This window comes from Sporothrix brasiliensis, assembly GCF_000820605.1.
Source record: "Sporothrix brasiliensis 5110 chromosome Unknown Cont15, whole genome shotgun sequence".
NCBI lineage: Eukaryota > Fungi > Ascomycota > Sordariomycetes > Ophiostomatales > Ophiostomataceae > Sporothrix > Sporothrix brasiliensis.
This window is the reverse complement of record NW_024467134.1, coordinates 781,631-796,789: the sequence shown is the minus strand read 5'-3', so window position 1 is coordinate 796,789 and position 15,159 is coordinate 781,631. Positions and strand designations below refer to the sequence as shown.

General features: G+C 54.5%; 5 protein-coding genes across 5 annotated transcripts; 1 reads left to right on the top strand and 4 right to left on the bottom strand.

The window, feature by feature from the left end:
* Positions 1-6,741: 6,741 nt before the first annotated feature.
* Positions 6,742-7,920, bottom strand: SPBR_05999 (uncharacterized protein; the record flags this gene model as incomplete). Its single annotated transcript, XM_040764261.1, has 4 exons — positions 6,742-7,018; positions 7,107-7,179; positions 7,387-7,563; positions 7,848-7,920. The coding sequence occupies 4 exons, from the start codon at positions 7,918-7,920 to the stop codon at positions 6,742-6,744; spliced, it is 600 nt and encodes a 199-aa protein (XP_040622030.1).
* Positions 7,921-8,698: 778 nt separating this feature from the next.
* SPBR_06130 (small nuclear ribonucleoprotein) lies at positions 8,699-9,561 on the bottom strand (the record flags this gene model as incomplete). Its single annotated transcript, XM_040764392.1, has 3 exons — positions 8,699-8,835; positions 8,893-9,370; positions 9,535-9,561. 3 exons carry the CDS (start codon positions 9,559-9,561, stop codon positions 8,699-8,701), a joined length of 642 nt encoding a protein of 213 aa, XP_040622029.1.
* A 687-nt stretch (positions 9,562-10,248) lies between these two features.
* On the top strand, positions 10,249-10,788 carry SPBR_06228 (large subunit ribosomal protein L11e; the record flags this gene model as incomplete). The annotated part of the gene is made up of 1 exon (XM_040764490.1): positions 10,249-10,788. One exon carries the CDS (start codon positions 10,249-10,251, stop codon positions 10,786-10,788), a length of 540 nt encoding a protein of 179 aa, XP_040622028.1.
* A 375-nt stretch (positions 10,789-11,163) lies between these two features.
* SPBR_06020 (alcohol dehydrogenase, zinc-containing) lies at positions 11,164-12,300 on the bottom strand (the record flags this gene model as incomplete). Its single annotated transcript, XM_040764282.1, has 1 exon — positions 11,164-12,300. One exon carries the CDS (start codon positions 12,298-12,300, stop codon positions 11,164-11,166), a length of 1,137 nt encoding a protein of 378 aa, XP_040622027.1.
* Positions 12,301-12,811: 511 nt separating this feature from the next.
* SPBR_05921 (phosphatidylinositol transfer protein sfh5) lies at positions 12,812-14,217 on the bottom strand (the record flags this gene model as incomplete). Its single annotated transcript, XM_040764184.1, has 2 exons — positions 12,812-13,484; positions 13,586-14,217. The coding sequence occupies 2 exons, from the start codon at positions 14,215-14,217 to the stop codon at positions 12,812-12,814; spliced, it is 1,305 nt and encodes a 434-aa protein (XP_040622026.1).
* Between the last annotated feature and the right edge of the window lie 942 nt (positions 14,218-15,159).

Sequence of the window (15,159 nt, the reverse complement as noted above, 5' to 3'; positions counted from 1 at the left end):
GACAGTCGCGGGACAAAGGCGAAGAGTCACGCCAATAAAAAAACCCAGAAGCCAGAACGCCGGGCCAACAAAAAACGGACAAGATGACCAAAAAAAAGCCAACTGTTTCACTGGTACCGGCTCCAAAAATCCCAGTGAAAATAGTGAAATAAAAGACCAACTGCAAAGCGAGCCAAGACTTTTTGTGACGGGCAAAAGCGACGAGGGAATTAACCATGGGCGTGAGGTACTAAATTATGCTTTGTGTGGCGAAACAGAAGGAGCGAAAGCGCACGAGAGAGTGGAGAGGAGACAGACATGGTCTCGCGAGAGACATAGACGACATGAGCAACAGAGACCGAGCAACAAAAGAGGCGACGAGGCACAAAAAGAAGCCCCAGAAAAGACACTCGGCCGCTCAATCACTCGACCAAACAACCACAACAAATTCGAGGGTATGGCGGCTAGCTCTGCTTAGCGACTTGCGAGACGGGACGCGGGATTTTCTGAGGTCGACTTTTCTGGAGCTCCTTCTGGGGTCGCGTATTATTCTTTTTGGGTCATTTTGCCTTTTTCGGCCTTTTTTTGGTTCTTAAGTTCGTCCCTCCTTTTTCGGCTCGCTCTCATTGATGGGATCGCTCGTAGTCTCGGCGCGGGATGTGACGCAGTGTAATGGACTCCGTGCAGACGGCAGAATGGTGGAACTGGAGAACAATACAAATAAAAATGACCGCGTGGCTGCAATGCCTTGTGACTGACCTTTTGGTTTGGGAGAGAAAAACAGCGAGGCAAAGGCCGATGCACACACGCAGGCGGAACGGAGTTCGTGACCGGATGCGCGTTTCTGGCTGGTATAAAAGAGAGGCGGCAGCAGACCAGAAAGAACAAGATGGAAAGAGATGGTAAACCAAAAGAAATCGACAAAGAGGAAAGGAAAAAAGACCTGTTGATGTAAGGCGGCAGAGCGCTTTGCGGCGGCAATACCAGCGGGATGGACCGGGCAGGCGGCTCAAGAGAAACTGTAAAGATACCGTAAAGCCAATCGGGAACCTAATGAGAAGAAGGCAAACGAAAGGAGGAGGACGAAAAGAAAAGAGAAAGCGTCAACAAACAAGAAGCTCGGAAAACAAGACTCTGAAACGCCAGGCCGGGCGAGAGCGAGCATCCGCGGACCTGGAAGAGAAGTCCAGCAGACACATGGCAAGAGACTACGGACTACGGAGCAAGTGTTCAATAGCGTGCAGGACAGAATGACGGCGTGTCAGAGTTCGCAGAGCTTCGATGCATGTGGGCAGCTCAGAGTTTTGGTGGGGTTGGCTAGCCTTTTCGCGGAGCACCACATATTTTCGTCCTTCAGTCTATATCTTTATATTTTCCGTCGTAATACGATGTACTCCCTCTCCCTATTATCAATTGACTTCTGCTTCAAAATGTTGACCTTGTACTCATTCTGGTGCGAGATGCTCTGATCTGATATAAGAAGTGAGAGATGTCTTGGTCGCCCTTTCCCCAACCGTTTGCGGCCTGTCGATCACAGGCAAGACCGACCGAGACCATCACTCATGCGTACCTGCCTACCCAATTGGCCGCCATCCAATCAACTGCCTGGCGGCACGGGTACGTCTGTAATCTTACCCCACGAAAGTTCGGCTACAGAGCGTGCAAAAAGCGAGGCTAGGCGTTGTTTGCCGTGGGCAAAGGTACCACTCGCCTCGGAAAGCGACGAGCAGGATAGCAGACCAAAAAAAGACGGCGAATAAAATAAAAAGGCGAAAGACTTCAGAACGGTGAGGAGGGGCAGGCAAAACGGCAGGTGCCAACGAATTACGGTTCCCACTAGGAGGGGCAGCATGTGCTTAAAAGAGCAAGCCCAGGGCAGGTACGCCGCCAACCATGAGAAAACGATATAGGAGGCGCGAGGGGTCCAATAGCCAATTGCTGCCGAGCAATAGGAAAGGCGCGCCCCGTCGTGCCTTCTCTAGACGGGACCCCAACATTCAAGCCTGTGCAGTCCTCTTCAACAGAAGCTGCAAGAGCGACCTTTGTCAACCGGCGTTCCTGCCAATTACTGTTTAATCCACGGGCCATTTTCGAGCTCCTTGTTGGCTGCCCCTGAGCCAAGGGAGATGGCCAGGGGAGAAACAGCATCTCCGTTCACAATCTCCAAAACACAACATTCCCTCGATATAGACGATGAAATGCACGTTGTCGCACGCGGTTAACCATATCAACGTACCCTTTGGCCTTTCTTTTATCCAATGTGTCGTCATCGCCTCGTTTTCGTTGTTCTCGTTATCGTTCTTTTCGTTCAGCCGAGGATAACGACGGCCAAGCAACTTCGACGCCTGTGACCAGCGAAAACCCCTGCCTTCTCCCAGATCGAAGATCGCCGTGACAAGGCCAACAGACGAAAATCACAAAGCGCCAAATGTCCGTTGATAGTGGCTAGATAGGGCGCGGCCCCGTCCTCCAGGGTCTGACCAACGACTTTATCATGGGACGTTTCTCGTCTTCCTTTGTGCCGAGCAAATCGTATGTCCTGGGCCCATGTTAAGTCTACCAACACCTCCAGCTGCCAGCTTCTGTTGGAGACCCCCACTAGCGGGAGAGGAGTGTGCCACAAGGCGGTACCAGGGAGGCCGAGGCTGGGCTCGACAAAGATGGCCAGGCCGCTCCAATCTAGATCAAGCTGTTTGGGGTACGCGCCTTCGGCAACAGCGCGTGCAACCTCACCGTCATTTTGCCAATTGCCTTTTCTTGTTGACACTGCCATACATTGCATCTCGGCCGTTCTGGGAGTCTTGGCTATGCCCATCAGCCTGTGAAATAATGGGCGTCGACCGCCAAGGAAAAGTACCGCCTATCTATCGACCACAATTGTGATGCCAATCAGATCAGGGCAATGATCATACCCGGAGTCTCACAGACATGGAACATAACAGCATGAGCACAGCACTTCGTCGTACACCGCCTAGGTGCACATGTCTTTTGTCGCCGCCGTGGCCCGCCCATCACTGGCGCGTCAAGCAAAATCTCCTTCGGAGTTCTCTATACTGAGGCGGACAGCCGCTTCCGCATTAATTTACAGTGCCATTGAGAGGCGGAAGGACAACAATGGCAAAGCCCAGGTCCATTCATAACCCAAGCAGGTAAAAGACCAAGACAGGAGATAAAAAAGGAAACCACACCGACAAAAAACTAGCCTTTTCGGGCCATCGCCCTACCGTCCCGAGTTAACGGGCGGAGTGCACCTAAACCAACTCGAAGTCCTGCATGTCCTGTCCAACCTTTTTTTTTCTTGTTCCCATTGGCGCCTCCGACCTCGGCTGACGCGAGTGAAATTACCCGTGGGAAAGGCAGCGAAAATAGCGACGAATGTGACCACCAACACAAATACAACGTTTTACAAGAACCACTAAAAATCAGAACGGAAAATCGAAATTCAAATTCAAAAAAGATGGCATTTTAACAGAATGCGGTTTTTATTTTCCCTGTTCTCCATCTTGGCCGGCCCACCCATAGAGCCATCCTTGCTTTTTTTGTCCCTCGTGCTCACCACAGCTCACGGGTCACCGCGACTGAGTCATATACGAATGTACCTCGCGGGACAAGATCATCACCTTCACAAAGTCTGCATTGCGTCTAGAGGCTGAAGTTTACCACCATCTTAGATCCAAGCTGGGCCCGGCTTGGGTTCTCCGCCGGCAGCCAGGACCCCCATCTCACAATCCCCAATCCTGCATCCTCCCAGTCCATGCCCCCCATTTTCTGTTGATATGAAACAAATATGAATTGATCATGGAAAATCGCATGGCGCGGGTGAAAAACGGAATTCATTTTGCCCCTCCGTCCCTCCGTCCCTCTTTGTCTCTTTGCTTTACTGGGCCAGCCAATTTGCCTTTGGATCTACGTCTTAGGATTCTGTTTTTGTTACCTCACAGCAGGTCACGGCTCACCCACTCCGGTTGGACGGCGCCTTGCTCGCAAACAAATGCCTTTTACAGAGCTTTAGGACTTGGGGTAGTATTAGCAAATCACCACGTTTGCCGCAGCCAGCATTCTCTCTTCGCGGGACCCCGCGTTAGCTTTCCTTTTGACACTGGCATTGCTCTATTTCCCAACGCATTTCTTCATTAGCTTGCCCGCATCGTATTGCCTGATACCAACTGCATCCTTTTCAACGAGGTGCAGAACAGTGCTGATACAGATGAAATCCTGCATTGACTAGACAGCCTTCAGACTGTATAATCTGTGTTGGCAACGCAAAGAAGAATATGGCATTCCACAGCCGACACAAAACTGCAAAATGCAGCATAAAAGGTCTCTGCCTCTTGTGACGATAGACTCGTCCGTCGTTTCTGCTTTGGTCTGCCGAGCTGCTTCACTTGACGGCATGGAGAGCATGGCAAAGCCCATCAAACACGCAAGACTGCCGGCTTCTCCCGACACCCAAAAAGGTGCCAGGAAGACGAAGTAAACGAAAAAGGGCCAGGTAGGCCCCCATAAAACTACGGTCAACAGGTACACTACGGAGTTCAACAAAATACATGGCATGCTCAAGGCTGGGGTACGGGGGAAATGATAAGCTAATCCGCATGTATACCAACACGAGAAGCACGAAGCATGCAAGCCATATATCCAACATCCTCGTCCATTATCATCCCAAGCTTTCCCCGAACAAAGGGCGAGAAGGGCGAGGGACGAGGGAACCGACAACAAGGATGGTGTGCTTGTTAATGTGACCTTGACGGTGGAAACAAGCAAATGGATCGCAAGGTTGTTCTTCGTAAACAAAAGAGTAAGGCAAACGTACAAGAAGAGCTGCTGTTGCCTTTTTCCCAGGGCTGCTGGGTCCCCAGCATGCTATCACTTACACAGGTTAACGGCCTTCGAAGAATGACTGGTACGTCCCCTTCTCCCTCTTATTTTACGGAGCTCTCCTTGTAACCTTCATGTTTCTCGTCGTTCTCGGGCTCTTCCCCACAAAACTGTCTCCAGGTCTGGCTCAACAGGTTTCATTCACTTTTTATGTAGGACTTTGACTACGACAGCCGTTCCTGCGCCTGATTTTCTTTTCTTGTCTAACCCCTGTTTACGACATATACTGGGATACTCATAGCCCCGTTCCCCTCGTCTGGGTCCTTCTGCCGTCGGTCGTCCGGGTGGTCCCGGGATCCCGGAAATCTTCGGGAAGAAAATAGAAACCGGGGAAAGAAGAGGCGCCCTCGAGACCCAATGACAAAAGAAAGGAAGCCGTGTGCCATGTATGAAATAGACATGAAGCAGAAATGAGGAGCCAATGGGCATGGGGCATGGAGCATGGATGGATGTCCAGCTGCTTCTTCCATGCCGACTGTTGGGTCGTTCAGTATATGTCCGGTAAGGCTACTTCCGGCGCCAGCCTCCGATTGGCCAATCGAACAAGTAAACAACAGTCGTCAACCGACATAAGGACCACAAAGTGTGGGGAGAGAAGCATACTCCCAGGACTTCTGACAGTTTCGGGCAGACTTGTTCTGGAAGACAATGTTTGTGATTAAATCTTCAAATATGATTTTGGAATTTTTCATAATAATTTTATCAATGTGTAATATGAAATATACTTAAATGTATAAAAGCACACCTCTACTACGTACATGTATATATCTCAAAAAGACCAATTTCAAATACAAAATAATAGAAACACAATAACATAGTTGTATTATGTTTCCCAAATAAATCTCTCCAACAAGGCATCACAAAACGTAGATACTCTTCTGATGCGTACGCATCAAGAACTGGCCAACCACAGCAGCAGACGCGATAGTTTTGCATCACAGAATGATGCATCGTAGACACCAACGCGTCTTAGTTTTCGATTTCAGAGAGTAGTGCACGTCCAATGGTACTGTCCATGTGTATGGATCCAGCCTACCTCATAACCACTCCTCGTAGGACGCCGGAACAAGCCCCAACTCCATGTCAAACCATCACGAGATATGCCAAGAGGTTACTCACAGACACTGCCAAGCCGCGGCGGTTGGACAGGAGTCACGAAACAGACAGGACTTACAGAATCAGCTGAGATGAGGGGAGTGGCCAGACATTGTGTCCCCAGCAAGATGTACGACGAGACACCGGACATGCCTGTAGCTTCACCATCGGTCCCTGCAAAGCAGCAGAGCATCTCCCAGCACGCGGGCGCCCGTGGTGCATTACTATTGCTGCCGCTCGCTTCGGTTGCCCTATCTATCCGTTGCACAGGACAAGTCTGCGCGGTCTTGGCTAGTCCAGGTGTCACATTGCCTGCTATGCATCTGCGGTGCTGGTTCCAGCCGTGACTGGGTAGTCCTGGTTTATTTCAGCATGAGAGACAATGTAACGAGATATATGAGCGAGTAAATTATGTGCTTCTACTATTCCCATTGCCGATGCCAGGACAAGCTCTCATATATGTCTAGGATATCTCCAAGAAACGATGCAATGCCGACGTTGTGCATCCGCGCAACTTGACAACCTAATAGGCTTGTGGACAAATCCCATGGTCTCCTCCTTTATCGACACCCTGCTGTCCGCTTTGGACACATGAAAAACGTTTGAATTTGTTGATCTTGGTAGCTTTTGCAGACCGAGTAGGACGTGCCGATAGATTGACATGACAGATGAACGTCCCTTGCTTATAAAGGACCTCTTGCATTTCCTCGTCCTCAACCGTCCCTTATCCCATTGTATGTCGCCTCCGCCCCTCCGCCTCGCAACCAAGTCGCCTCCGTCGTTCACCCTTTACTTCTTCACGGCAGCCTCCACCTTGGCCTCGGCGGCCTTGGCCTGTGATTTGGCCGCCTCCAGCGCGCCCTTTACGCTCGACGTGGCGGACGACGCGGCGTCCTTGCCGCCCCAGTGGTGGTAGTTCATGTAGCGGTAGCCCTGGGTCAGCTGCGAGGCCTCGTTGATGAAATGGCAGAGGAAAAGGAGGTAGTTCTTGGGGGTGACGGCCAGCGAGTAGCGCATGAACGTGGCCGAGTAGATGACGAGGGCAAACGTCATCTTACCGGAGATCCTGCAGGAGGCATTAGCGGGGACGTCTGGGAACGGAGCGCACAGATATAAACGTGTTTGTCGGTTCGTCAGAGGGACAGATGACCTACAGATCCGGACTCTTTTGGGTGTCCATGACGGCGGCGATCGGGATGCCAAAGTTGGAGACGGGGCCCCAGAAGTCTAGATGCGAGAACAGAGTGTTAGTAGGGATCCAACGTAGGCACAGGACGAGAACGAGGCACATGACTCTGTCCGCACGCCGATCGTTGCTGTCCGCTGTCGGTCTTGTTGTACAGAAAAGCACGCGCCAGTTCGTAAACATAAAGATGGAGTGCAGTCAAGCTGGTGACGGAGGCACCGTAGCGTCCTAGCAACACAATGTCCAACGCTCTTCAACAAAGGCGTCCACTGTTGCCCGTTCCATGCCGGTGCCGGGACGAGCCCAAATGTACGCTGCCGGCTTCGCCACGGCCGCATTGGCCACCCGCGCACCATATGTATGCAACACAGAGAGGCATAGACATGCTGCATCCGCATCGCTCGAACCCAGGCCGAGGTGGCTCACTGCCAGTCATCGGCGACAACGGCGCAAGGGCAGAACCACGCCGACGACCGCATCTCGAGTCCCTTTGCCGTCGAAAGTCGATTCAATGGCATATCCCGCTCTTGCGTATCGTGCGCTTGCGTGTGTCCTCGTCGTTGCAGTACGGGCGGACGTGGTAGAGCAGAGTGTTGGTCGTACGGACATTGCGGACAAGGGCGGTCCGGCGAGCGGAGGGAGTCATAAATTTTGGGACAAGAAGAAAGCAAAGCAAAACAGCAAAACAGCAAAACCGCAAAATACATACGCGTTGAGCAGATGTAGTCGGTCACCGGGTTCGACCGGATCTTGGCGTTCGCCGCCTTTATAAACGCCGCCATGGTGTGTGTTGTCGAGGGAGGAAAGACAGGAGAGACGTCGTCGACAAAGGGATTGTGTCGTTTGTTGGATCGATGTTTGGACCAGAAAGTTTGATGCGCAACGGGTTGGTTGGTCACCAAATGAGAATAATGTGGAGTGATTGGTTGGCGGGAATTTGGTTGGGGAAAATGTTCCACAGGGACTTTGTGCGCCCCGAAAACGCCCTGAAAGGCCTGAGAGTCCTAGGTGCTTCGCCCTGATAACAGGCGGAAACGTCGGACTTGCCCCTCTATGTCCGGATTTCCTACGACGGCTTCTCGCGCTGAATCGCACCGAGCGAAAACGCGCGATAACGGTCACGTGCGCATATTGACAATGAGGACGCAACAACTGTGAACAACTGTGAACAATCTGCCGAGAGCGTAACAGATGCTAATTACGAAACAACGTGTGCAACACTCGTGGAATGGAGTAAACTCACTCTAATGTAAATAATGCCCACCCATTGATCTTGCCCCTGGCTAGCAGCTAACACAACTCAACCGTCAAGGGTCTGACTGACGCACAAAGTAGTCGTATGAAATAACATTCCCCAAGTTTTGTATATTGCCTTTTGCTCGGATTCTCGCCCCATTTTGATGTGGTGCCATAACTCTGAAACGCCGTATGTGGAAAAGTAGAAACAACAAAATAACCTTTAGCCTCTTATGACCAGTGCACACTAGATGCTGCCATAATCTCGGCAAACACACCGTCGAACCGCCTGTTGACAGCCAACCGCAACGTGCCACAAAGCTTTTACCGCCGTGGGGGTGCGTTGAAGCCGGGTGGTGGGCCGCCGCCACCAGGGAAGCCAGGCGGCGGCGCAAAACCAGCAGGGCCGCCGGGGAAGCCAGCCGGCGGGAAGCCGCTGCCGCTAGGGAAGCCGGGGGGAGCTGTCTTGTTAGCACTGGAAAACGATCGGACGGGGAGAAGGCAAAAGGTAGACGTACGACCTCCGCGGCCAAAGCCGGGCGCGCCTGGGAAGCCAGGCGGGAAAGGCTGGCCGGGACCACCGACACCCGCTGCCGGGCCGGCCAGTGCTATGGGCGCAGGTGCGCCACGACCGGCCGGCCGCGCAACACCAGGACCAGCCGCCAGGCCGGATGCGACGCCGGCCGTGGGCGCTTTGCCGAGGCGGGCGCTGGGGTCGGCCGGGGGCGGCGACTCAACGGACAGCGAGACGATGTGGGCGCCGCGGACGATGGCGAGGCCGAGCGTGCGCTTCTCTTCGCGCTCGATGGTGGTCGTCGTCGCCTGGCCGCCAGCGCCGGAGCCGGAGCCGGACGCGGCAGGCTTGGTCTCTTTGCGGCGAATGCGGCGGAACTCTTCGGTATCGGCGAGGACGAGGTTCATGTGCTTGTCAAAGGCGAGCATCTGGCCGGTCATCTGGCGGCCGTCGTTGAGCGTGATGCGCATACGGTAGTTGATCTGATAGCAAAAGTCAGCAACGCGTAGTGTAGGGAGGGGAAAGGGGAGCTCTCGATGGAGCTGTATGGACATGTGGAACATACGTATCCGGCCTAGACGAGAGACACACTGTTAGTATGGACGTGGACACAAAAGTAGCTTCGTGGTAGGGGCAGGGAACGCACCATCTTGCCCTGCTTGTTGGACGCCATCTTGGGCAACTTTCGCTGCTGCTGGGCAGCCAAACAAGCTTCCTTGTGAAAGAAGGGGGTTTCAAAAATTGAGCCAAAGCTTCTCGCCAAGCGTCTTCCCGGAGGGAGGTTCTTCAAAGCTCTCGGTAGGAGAAGCTTCGGCGCAGTTTCGTCTTGGAAAGATGGTTCGTCTTGACAAGAGTGGCCGCTGTGGGATGCTTGGGGATGCCTGAGGAGGGGAGGGAGAAGGAAAGGGAGAGGTCGACGTGAGGTATCGCGAAACCGCCATCAACAAAACGCCAGGCGCCAATGCCGAAGTTTCTGCCGCGGCGGGCGGTGAGAGGACTGTGGGTCGGATGACATAAGACAGATGGCCTTTCAGAGCTCTCATCGGAGTTAAGGTCGTCGCCCACCCAATATGGTTTCCAGCTAGCGACGTCACACGTGACTGTACTAATAGGGTTTTCTTGTTCCCAATCCCTCTGCAATTGGCCGTTGTCACCGCCCGCACAAAATATTTTCGCACCCAGAAAATCGCCCACTTTAATATTCCCCCCGAAATTTTGCATCGTCTCTTTTTCACTCTTTCTTCATCGACAACCGCCAACCAACGACAACATCGCCCAATTCCTCAACGACCCTCGAGGCAACCATCAAAATGGTAGGCATTCTCCGCCCAGTCTTCGTTTCAATCTCAATCTCTTGATCATGTTCACATCTAACTCGTCGCAGTCCGACAAGACCGCCAACCCCATGCGGGAGCTCCGCATCCAGAAGCTCGTCCTCAACATCTCCGTGGGCGAGTCTGGTGACAGACTGACCCGTGCCGCCAAGGTGCTGGAGCAGCTGTCTGGTCAGACCCCCGTCTACTCCAAGGCCCGCTACACCGTCCGCACGTTCGGCATCCGCCGTAACGAGAAGATCTCGGTCCACGTCACCATCCGCGGCCCCAAGGCCGAGGAGATCCTGGAGCGCGGCCTCAAGGTCAAGGAGTACGAGCTGCGCAAGCGCAACTTCTCGGAGACGGGCAACTTTGGCTTCGGTATCAGCGAGCACATCGACCTGGGCATCAAGTACGACCCGGGCATCGGCATTTACGGCATGGACTTTTACTGCTGCATGACCCGCCCCGGTGAGCGTGTCTCGCGCCGCCGCCGCGCCAAGGCCCGCGTTGGCTCCAGCCACAAGATCAACCGCGACGAGACCATCAAGTGGTTCAAGTCGCGCTTCGACGGCATTGTCCGCTGAGCGGGTCTCTTCCACCGGAGAATATACAAAAACACTTAAAAATTCGGGTTAGGAAGGACAAAAATGAAATGATGTTGTACAATTTCATGGCATGGGTCTACGGTACGACAAAAGGCGTTTTGTGTGTTGTTTAATTTGCTTTATCCCCCCCCTTTTTCCTTGCCTTGAGCGGCCTACGGGCAACGGCAGGATATGTCAATCTACCAAAACGAAGACAAAAAACCAATTCGCTACGATTTTCAAATCGAGCAACGGCCTCAGAGACCGACCGGCGCCCCTTGCCGGCTTTCCCATTTCCCCCATCTTTTGTCCGTATGCCAAAGATGCATTTTGTGTGAACTTTGTACCGTTTTCTTCCATATTCCTATCGTAGCATCACTCTGATGTCGGCGGCAGCGTGGCCTCTGCCGACACTTGGATGACCACCTTGCCAAAGTGCTGGCCGCGGAACAGATACTGTATCGCGTCGCGGCCCTCGTCAAAGGCAAACACGCGGTGCACCACGGGCCGGATTTTCGTCTCCTTGTAGAACTGGAGCATCTCCTCGAAACGGTCCCGCGGGCCGTTTAGGATGCCGCGCAGCGTCATGTTGCGCCGTAGTGCCAGCACATTGATGGCCGTGCGATCGTCGTCGTCGTTGTCGTCTGACACCCGTTTGTCGGTCTTGCCGCCCAAGTAGCCGATGCAGTTGATGATCCCGCCAAAGGCGACGGCGTCAAATGACTGCCGCAGCGTCGAGGCGCCGCCGTTTTCAAAGATGATGTCGGCGCCGTGGCCCGCGGTGCATTCCAGCACGGCGTCCGCCCAGCGCGGCGTCGTCGTGTAGTTGATCAGGTGGTCGGCGCCCATGCTCTTGGCGATGGCGAGCTTCGCGTCGGACGACGAGGTCACCACGGCGGTGGCGCCGCTGGCTTTGGCAATCTGCAGGCCCGCGACACTGACACCGCCCGTGCCTTGCAGAAGGACCACCTCGCCCTGTCCGCCGGACCGACCCAAGGGGCGCATCCCGTTGATGGCCATCCAGGCTGTGATGGACGCAATCGGCAGACAGCAGGCCTCGGCGTCGGAGAGGTACGCGGGCGCCGGCAGCAGGCCGATGCTGGGAAAGACGCGGTAGGTCTGGAGGACGCCGGGCAGCGGCAGACCCAGTGTGGTGCTCATGTCGGACGCGCGGACATGGCCGGTGCGGTGCATGTGGTTGAAGAGGGAGACGACGTGGTCGCCGACGTTGTGCGCATGCTCCAAATTCGGGCCGACGGCGACGACGGTGCCGCACATGTCGGAGCAGGGCACGAGCGGCTCGGGCCCGCCAGCCGCCACGGCCTTGTGGTGGTTGTAGAGACCCATGCAGACCTCTGTATCGCGGTAGTTGAGGGCGACAGCGTGGATCTTGACGAGGACCTCATCGGGACCCGGCGTCGGCATGGGCGCCGTGGCCCGGGCGAGATGCTCGAGGCCGTTTTGGAGGGTTGTCCACTGCTGTACGGTGTCCGTGTTCGAGTCCATTTGCATGTTTTGGGTTTTTGTGGACGGGAGGTAAAACCTTCTGTTCACATCCAGTGCCTGCATCTTCTTCATATAGTAATGCCATGCTCCCCCACAGAACGATCCTCAGTAGTGGGGTTTGCTAGCTTATACAATTGCTACGGACAATAGATCGACTGCATTATGGTATGTATGAACTGTGTCGGCCGTGGCTTGGCAAATGTGAAAACAAACTGGCGCTTCGTTGCTTCGACAGCTGGTATTAAGTGGGATGGACACCAGGGCCATCACTGGACAAAAAAAGGACTCGAAGAAAGGAAACAGAAATAAATGTGAAAAAAACAAAAACAAAAAAAACCAATGCTTGCTGCTCTCGTCCGTCTTCAACACCAGGCCTCCTTTTCTCTCTCCCTATTTTATCTCTTCCCCTGTCGCCTGACACGTGCATTCTGGGTATTTCACAGCTATCGTTCCATTACATATCGCCCTTCCTTCGTCGCCATTTGTGTTTTGTTCGTGTGTTGGCAAACAGTTTAGTTTAAGCCTTGGTCTCGGCAGCAGCCTCGACGGCGGGCTCGGCAGCCGTCTCACCAGCGGCCTCCACCGGGGCAGCGGCGGGGGTTGCCTCCTCGACCTTGGCCGGAGCAGCCTCCTCCGCCGGCTTCGCAGGCTCCGCGACGGCAGCCGCCGCCGGGGTCTCCTCCTTGGGAGCCTCCTTCGGGGCCTCCTTGGGGGCTTCCTTGGCAGGCTGTTCAGCCGCAGCCGCTTCCAGCTTCGTCTCCTTGCCTAGAGACTTGAGCTCGCCAGCCTTGCCACCGTACTCCTTGGGCAGACGCTGGCCCAGGTCTGGGATCGCACTGGCGCCAAACTCGGCCGCCAGACCGCCCCCGTTGGACATGGGGTGGAATTTCTTGATGGTCTTGGCGGCGACAAACAGCTTCATAAAGGCGTAGACGAAGCCCATGATGGCCGGCACGTTGACAAAGAACTTCTCCTTGAGCAGCTCCGGGTAGTTCTGGGCAAAGACCTTGATGGTCTCGGTGCTGGCGGCCTTGACGCTGGCCGACTGGCGCAGGAAGCTGATGCTCTTGTAGTCGTGGACCTGGTAGATCTTGTAGGGGTCGTAGTCGGCGGTGATTGGCTTGGTGGCCGAGGCGAGGTCGAGATCCAGGAGAGCGAGCTCCATCAGCGCGACGCGCCAGTGGAGGAATCTGGCCAAGTTAGCTACGTGTGGTGGTGTGATGGTGTGGTGGTGGTGGTGGTGGCGGCATTGCGGTTGACTCTGCTTCGCAGCCGACAGCGGGGGACCTACTCTTTCAAGTCGCCAAACGTCTTGTCGATGCTCTTGGTGTTGCCGTAGACGTTCCACGTAAACACCTCCTTGGCCTCCGGACCGTCGGCGCCGTCCTTGTGGTACGACGTCACGTATCCCAGGCCGGCAAACTTGTCGCGGTTGTAGGTCTGGTTCAGCAGCTCCAGGGGCTTCGTGGCGGCGCGCCAGGTCAGCGTCTTGAGCAGCTGGTCCTTGGCCTTGGGGAGATCGCCATCGTTGGCATTCAGGTACTTTTGGAAGACAACCTGGCTCGGGACGTGGGTGGCCGGGTCGGCGAGGGTGACGCCCCAGATCTCGGGATGGCCGTGCTCCTGCTGGGCAGCATAGAGAGTCTGGATGGGTGTGGTGACAGACGTGGAGGCAGCAGGTTTCTCAGGCACAGCCGGCTTGTCCTCGACGGCGGTAGCCGCGGTAGCGGCCTCGGCAGGCTTCTCGGGAACTGCAGGTTTGTCTTCGGCAGGCTTCTCCTCGGCAGCAGGAGGAGCAGGTGTCTCGGTGGCCGGAGCCTCAGCAGCCTCAGTAGTTGCTGTAGCCGCTGTAGCAGCTGACGCCTCGACGCCGTCGGCGGGTTTGACCTCCGCGGCCGGTGTCTCAACAGGCTTGTCGCCCATGGTGGATGTTGGAATATGAGGAGTTGGGGTGATGAGGAATCAAGAGTAGAGTTTTGAGGAAGATACAACTAGAAACACGCCGAAGCCGTTGACTGCGTGGTGAAATGGGAAGAAAAGAAGGAGAGCAAATTCAAAATCAGGAGACCAGTTGCAACCACTGAAAAATGTGCTCGGTAGGAGCGTTTCGCCAAGAGGGCAGGATTTCGCGGACCAGTGACTCGACAAGAGACCAGGGGCAGTGACAGGCTGTTGAGACTGTTGAGAATAAAAGAAATAAAAAAATAAAGAAGATTAAAAATGAAAGGACAGAATTCGGCAGTAGAAATGCAATGACCCGATCCCGTTGGCCAAGCAGCAAGAGCAAACAGCTTCGCTCCTTCTCTGTCCGTGAGCAAACCCCAGAAGGGACTTGGGGGCAATAGTGAGACAGTAGCTGTCCCAGAGTGGGTATCTCCCCTGAAGAGCTACCCTGGAACGGCCTGTGACACAGGGAGGGTCCGCGCGCCGGTAGTTTACTTGGATGGTAGTGGCCTGGCCCGTGCACGTGTTAAGGGACCTCCACCTGGCCAAAAAAACGCGTACACACAAACGCTTTTTGGTTGAGATGTCCGCACTGTTACAGTGCTAAATTAAAGATTTCTTGCACTGAAAGACTGCTAGAACATTTTGTGTGTACGCCTTTTTTTGTCCAGGGGGAGGGGACGATTGATAAAAGGGGAAAGAAGGGAGATAAGATCCCAGCGCAGGAAGGCGCTAGAGGCCGCATCAAGCTCCTTCCATGACGAGGTGGAAGAAACGGGGACACTGCGGTGTAGAGGGTCGCTCTTTCTCTTTTCGCTCTGTACGACGTGTTCAAGAGTTTTAGGGGAATGCGCTAATTGATCTCAAGATGTCTTATCCCTGATTTGTTCTTCACTGCCTTCGTCCGGTCATCGGCCACGG